The 6,524-nt window shown below is 46.0% G+C and overlaps 1 protein-coding gene across 1 annotated transcript; it reads left to right on the top strand.

Annotated features, from left to right (window-relative positions):
• The first annotated feature begins 374 nt into the window (after positions 1–374).
• LOC123431018 lies at positions 375–1,935 on the top strand. Its single transcript, XM_045114838.1, has 5 exons — positions 375–663; positions 783–895; positions 1,354–1,481; positions 1,608–1,651; positions 1,765–1,935. Exons 1-5 carry the CDS (start codon positions 551–553, stop codon positions 1,775–1,777), a joined length of 411 nt encoding a protein of 136 aa, XP_044970773.1. The 5' UTR covers positions 375–550; the 3' UTR covers positions 1,778–1,935.
• The last annotated feature ends 4,589 nt before the right edge of the window (positions 1,936–6,524 follow it).

Raw genomic sequence — 6,524 nt, 5'->3', positions numbered from 1 at the left:
GCCTACCCCACCATGTTCTTCCTCACACGTTCTCTATTTATCCAGATCGAGATGTAGATCACGTCCCTCTCCCTTGTACATTTATCTCTCTCTCACGCACCAGATCCAGAGCACCCAAGCCCATCCTCATCCCGCTTCATCCCCGGCGCCGGCGCCCCCGGCTCCACGCCCCGGCGACCTCGGCTCCGCGCCCCCGCGCCGTGGCCCCGCCCGTGACACCCCACACCCCGGCGACCCCGGCCTCACCGCCGCGCCCCCGGAGACCAGAGCACCTGCGCGCGAGCGAGTGCGCGGCTGCCAGGGCCTCCTCCCGATTCCGTTCTGTCCCCTCGGCCTCCTCGCCCCCTCCATGCCGCGCGTGCATCAATGGAGGCTTCCAGATCCCAGTCGACACGCGGCGATCTGGCCCCCCTTCCAGATCCCGATCCCCCGGACCCCTCGCCGCGGCCGATGCGACCCGTGGCGCCCCCGCGCTCCCGAATCGGACGACGATCCAGCTGACGCCCGCCTCCCGCTCCTGCGACGCGCCCGGAAATTCGTCCCGAATTCGATGGGCTCCTCCGGATTGCCGCGCTCGCAGCGCTCCTCCTTACCTTCGCCCTGCTACCGGACCCTGCGGCGGCGGCTAGGGTTTTGCAGGGCAAGAAGCCCGGCTCCGGCGAGGTGAGGATTGTTGTTCTTTGATAGCTAGCTTATTGGGTCATTTTGTGGAAATGGACTGGCGTTCTTCCGAGAATATGGACGAGCTTCGGATTTAGTGGCTGCTTTGATCTCTTCTTCAGGGAGCTCCTGCACTTACCCTCGCTACAGGCGGATCTAAGAAGAGTGGCACCTCCAAACAACTTGATCAATCATCAACTGCTCTGCAGAACCCTGAGACCGGTAAAGAGCACCGGAAAGTAATACTGGCATAACTTCATACTAAATACTATCAAGAATTTCCACAGGGCTTTGTATATTGTTCTTGAAGGAACTACTTTTTTTGCTGCATAAAAATTCCAGAGGGCTTTGTTTAATACTACTAAGTAACTATGTACGTCAGTTACTGGCTTAGTGCCTTAGTGGACAGTCGCTTCACGGCATACTGGTTACCATTTCGTGAATGCAATATTCATTTACAGGTTAAGAATCACTCGAGAATAACATGCTGGTAATTTGACAGACAATTAGGTTTGCGCGTGGTAGCATTTCTCCTAGCTAAAATCATAGCATGGTCTATCTAGCTTGCCTTTCACTTTAATGAAGCTCAAGAAGCATTATGCTTGCTTGCACAATTATATTATGGACTATTTTGTATGACCGTCAATTCCATTAGTCTTGAGAAAGCTTCATCATGTTTCTTTCTTCTCGCAGATTCAATTGGACAATTTTTTGTAGTCCAGAATACTGGCGAGAAAAAAGTAACAGTTGGCGTCCAAGCAACATCAGATATAAGTAGTAAGCAGACATTGCTACCTCTCAGCAAGGGTGAATCTAAAAGGGTATAAACTTTAATTTGTTTTCACAAGCAATATGCGTTTCTTCTTCGTATGCTGGTGGTTCAGTCAATTTAACTGTTATTCTTTATTTGTATGGCCTTACTGAACTTATTGTCAATTCATATGCAGGTTAACATAAGCTATAGCAGTCCAAATGGTGGAGAGGCCTTACTGTACATATTTCAAGCTTTACATGCAGATTTGGTCTTCAATACACTTGAATAATTATTATGTACACATTAGATATTGAACTTATGGAGTTTACTCGTCTCTTTCTTGATGACATGCTACTAAAATAGGCGAAATAAATCTTGCTGCTACTGGAAAGGATCGTATGGACAACTAGAAGCAGGAAATAACGATCGATTTATACACAACATTGGAGATGGAAAATGATATAATTGATGAGCGAGCCCCTCAGATAGAAAAGAACCATTTAGTATTCTAGCCTTACGCTTTTGTGCACATGTTGATGCCCGGTGAAGTTATTTTTGTGCCCCAAATAAATGTTTCTTGTGTCCGTTGTATGTGGATGTGAACCTTTCTTGGTCTGTTGTGGTGCAGGTGCTGGATGAACCAGCCGAGCTTCTTTGACCAGCAGTAGTTGGCCCAGGGACGATGGAGTAGTAAAAGGAGCAGGAGGTTGCCAGCGTGCTCAAGAAATGTATGTCGCTTCCTGCAGTGGGTCTGGCCTGTAGCTTGTATCTTAGGTGACAAATCTTGTAGTGCCAAAATGACTCATAGTGATATCTATCTATCTATTTGTGATATGGATCACCATGACATATGTGATATATATGGTGTGATATGAATAATGCATGAACATGTTCTGTTCATATATGTGATATGGATCATTTGTACTATGTGTGTAAGTTGCATTTGTGTAATCATTTCCATCTATATGGATCACTTGTGTTTATAAGAATATGTATTGTTTACTGAAGTACCAAAATAAAGTAATGCAAACTAAAAAAAGTATGTATATATGCTTTGCTGTCTGCGCATCCCTTGCTGACGGCTAAGTATCATATGCTTTGCCGTGTGTAGAACCTCAGGAGACGGCAAACCCTCCATATAATTTGTTGTCTGTACTTCTTTGGCTGACGGCAAAGGTACTAACGCTGTTAGTTAGAGGCGCTGTTCTGTTAGTCACATTTTTTTGCCGTCTGCCTCATAATAGCTGACGGCAAACCATTTTCACATACGGCAATTTTTTTGCCGTCTGCTAGAAAAAATGCTGACGGCAAAATTACCCTTTACGGGCACATGGGTTGACGAAATTTTTTGCCGTCATGGGCTGACGGCAAAATTTTTGCCGTCTGTAATTCTCTCTTTACCGTCTGTAGCGTCCTGACGGCAAAATGCCCGATTCCTGTAGTGTATTGGTGTGCTTACTCACCATTTCCATAAGTATGCGAAACATAGTGAGCTTCTTTCCTTTAAGAGAGCACATAAATTTGTTTATTTTAGCAAACATGGGATGATCTAAGTCATTATCCTCATAGTGATCTTCCGCATCAAGATACTCATCAGATGGGGTAGAAGCTAGACTGAAGCTAGACTGAAAGAGTTTAACCGTGGAGTTACCTTAACCTTATCATGGGAGCTTTGGTCTTCCTCATCTCCCATGGCAGTCTTTGCCATCAATCACTTGTGGGCGTTGCCCTTGTAGTCTTTCATATAGTTGTAGTGAACAACATCACCACTTTTGTTGACTAGCCTCAAGGTGTTTTGTGTATCCTGAGCTACTCCGGCAACCCCACCAACGTCTTCTAGATCTGATTCTTCTTGTGCAACCATTGCTCTTCCATCTGTCCTCTTGAGCTTGGAGTTCATAGGGTTTGGCAACTTCTTCTTTACAAAGGTCTTTGGAAACCTTGGTTTGTCTTCACTCTTCTCATAAGGGCAGTCATTGGAGAAGTGGTTGGTTTCCTCACAGTTGTAGCATTTCCTTACCTTCTTCTGTGGGAATCTTCCCTTGAATTTTCCTGCACTGAACTTCTTTACAAAGAGAGCAATGTACTCATAACATGGGCTTTCATCAGATTCAACATCATCACCATCTTCGCAGTCATCATCACCCTCTTCTTCTTCACTTTCTTCTTCGTCACATTCGTGCTTGGCTTTCAAAGCAAGATTGATCTTTGATGTTGAAGTGCCATGCATGGCAAGGTGCTTTGTTGCATTTGCCTTTGACTCTTCAAATAATTGGAAACTGGATATGATGTCATCTGGAGTCATTTCTTTGAAACCATGGTGCTGCCTCATGTCCCATACCATTTGATGGTGATACGGAGCAAGAGCATGAAGTAACTTGTCCACGAGAAATCTCTTGGTCAGCTTGAAACCATCTTGCGTCTTGTCACAGTCACATGACTCAATGTCTGCGGCGAGAGTCATGAGCCGTTCTAGCAGTTGCTTGGGTGATTCACCCTTTTCCATACAGAAATTTTGTAATTTCCCCTTGGCAATTCCATATTGAGCAAACCGAAGAGTGGAGGTACCGGTCTTGGTCCTTATAATGCTATCCCACAGTTCCTTGGCACTTGTGATGTGAATGTAAGGTCTCCGTTGCTTGTCATTCATTCCTTTTCTTATGCACATGATCGCAGTGTCATTGAGATGCTTGTCATAAGTTTCTCTGGGAGTGAGGCACCTTGGATCTACAGGATTGTACCCATGCTCGAGGATGTCCAACATCTCATCATTGGCGTACCTAAGATGATCCTGCATACCAACTCTCCACAAAGCAAAATCGGAATTGTCATCAAGCAAGGGAGGTTTTCCTCCAGGATTGTACTTAGGTTTCTCAATTTGAGATCTAGCATAAAGCCATGGAACACTGGTTTGGTTCCGTTTCGGAGGTTGTTGGCCAAATGAAGAACCGTGCACATGTGGCCGTGAGGCCCTCGGGGACGTGGTTGTCCCCGTGGTTAATGATGCCAGTCTTATTTGGACCAAGGCCTCAAGAGAAGCATCATGCTCCTCTTTTTGCTTGGCAAGGGCCCGTTCCAGGTCCTCAGAGGTGAAAGACTTGACTTTCGTGGAAGTCCCGTCCCTCTCCACTGGAGCTACCATAGTTGGAATCCCGTCCATCTCGCTCTAGGGCGGTTAAGCCACAAGAATAGAGCACGAGGCTCTGATACCAATTGAAAAGGATCGAGATGGACCTAGAGGGGGGGGGGGTGAATAGGTACAGTTCCAAATTTTAATAATTACTTAGCAATTTTAGGCAAAAGTGCGGAATATGAGTGTAGGCCTAATAATTGCCATGACAAGGAGTAAGCTATTTAGAGTGAAGTAAGGCAAGCGGTAAACAATAATCAAATACAAGTACATAATAAGGATTAACACAAGTAGAGAGTTAGGGTTAGGAATAACCGAAACTCCAAGAGAGACAAGGATGTATCCCGATGTTCACTTCCTTTGAGCTAACTCCACGAAGGCGTTTCTCAACGACTAGTGGTAAGCCTTAACGTGGCTTCCAAACCTTCACAAACTTTCCGGGGGAAATCACAATGGTTTGATTCCTCTCCGAAGACTCCTACCGCCTAGGAGTCTCCAACCTCCAAGAGTAACAAGATCACGGGGATTGCTCAAAACTTGCTCAAATCACAAATCACTTTGGTGGGAAGGAGGAGAAGGAGACGATCTATCTTTTGATTGGAACAACACTCAAAGGGACTCACAAATGCTCTTGGGATCTAAGATTTGGTGTAGACAAGAGTGAGTGAGAAGAAAGGTGTTATTGGATGTGTTCTAGCTGTATTGAACACCCTCTCACAAAGTGGGAGGGGGTATATATAGTGGGGAGTGTAAAACAGCCGTTGGGGACACTTTAAGTCACACACGGTTCGGACGTCCGGCAGTTTATGGAAGTCCGGGCGTCCACAAGGGGTCGCACGTCCGACACGGGTCGGTCGTCCGAGAGCTGTAGATATGTCTGGAAACACTGTGAGTTGAACAGGGATCGGATGTCCGGAGAAGGCCGGAAATCCAAGTTATTCGACTCAACTTCTTGTGGTGCAAGGTTCCAGATTTCCGAAGGGGGACGGACGTCCGGCCCTCGGGCGTCCGGAGGGAGCCGGAAGTCCGAGTTATATGGCTCACGTTCTTCTGGTGCAGGGCTCCGGATTTCCAAAGCTGGTCAGTCGACCGGCCCTCGGGTGTCCGGAGGGAGCCGGAAATCCGAGTTATAGGGCTCAAGTTCTTCTGGTGCAGAGCTCCGGATTTCCGAAGCATGTCGGTCGTCCGACCCTTGACCGGCCCTCGGACGTCCTGAGGGAGCCGGAAGTCCGAGGCATTAGACTTGTTTTGAGATAGGAGCAGAGTAGAGAATATGTGGTATTGAGCAGAATAGTGAAGATGTGGTATGAGCAAGTTCATTGCAAAACCTGTGATCCCCTCTTAATAGTGCGGGATCCCTATACTCAAGAATAGTAAACTCAAAAGGATAGTCTACATCATCTTTTGTCAATCCCGAGCCTTCTTGACATATAAATCCCGATCTTCTCAGACCACCTTTGGCACATAATTCTCAATCTACTAAAGTACTTGCCATCCTGAGATACACTCAACAAATAGGATTAGTTTCCTATGTATGTGTTGTCATTAACACCAAAAGTCAATTAGGGGCATAGCATGCACTTTCAACGTATCCCATATTTCGCACACCTTTCCTCAATACTATCAATGCTCATATTGACTGTGAGAAGGAAACTGTCACTGTTGGCTTTGAAGGTGTGTCACATGAGTTCAATTTCTCCAAGTTTGGTGGACAACCTCATGAAAAAGAGTTGCCTAGTAAGGATGAGATTATTGCCCTAGCTTCTATTGTTGTGCCTCCTATTGATCCTTTAGAGCAATACTTGCTTGAGCATGAAAATGATATGCATATGGATGAAAGGAATGAGATAGATAGAGTTATCTTTGAACAATATCCTATCCTTAAGAACAAATTTGCCTGTTGAACTGCTTGGAGATCCACCCCCACCAAAGGGTGATCCTGTGTTCGAGCTTAAAAAGTTGCCTGATACTCTTAAGTAT

This window comes from Hordeum vulgare, chromosome 2H (assembly GCF_904849725.1).
Source record: "Hordeum vulgare subsp. vulgare chromosome 2H, MorexV3_pseudomolecules_assembly, whole genome shotgun sequence".
NCBI classification, from domain to species: Eukaryota; Viridiplantae; Streptophyta; class Magnoliopsida; order Poales; family Poaceae; genus Hordeum; species Hordeum vulgare.
Note: the sequence above shows the minus strand (reverse complement) of the source record. Positions and strands in the feature narration are given on the sequence as shown.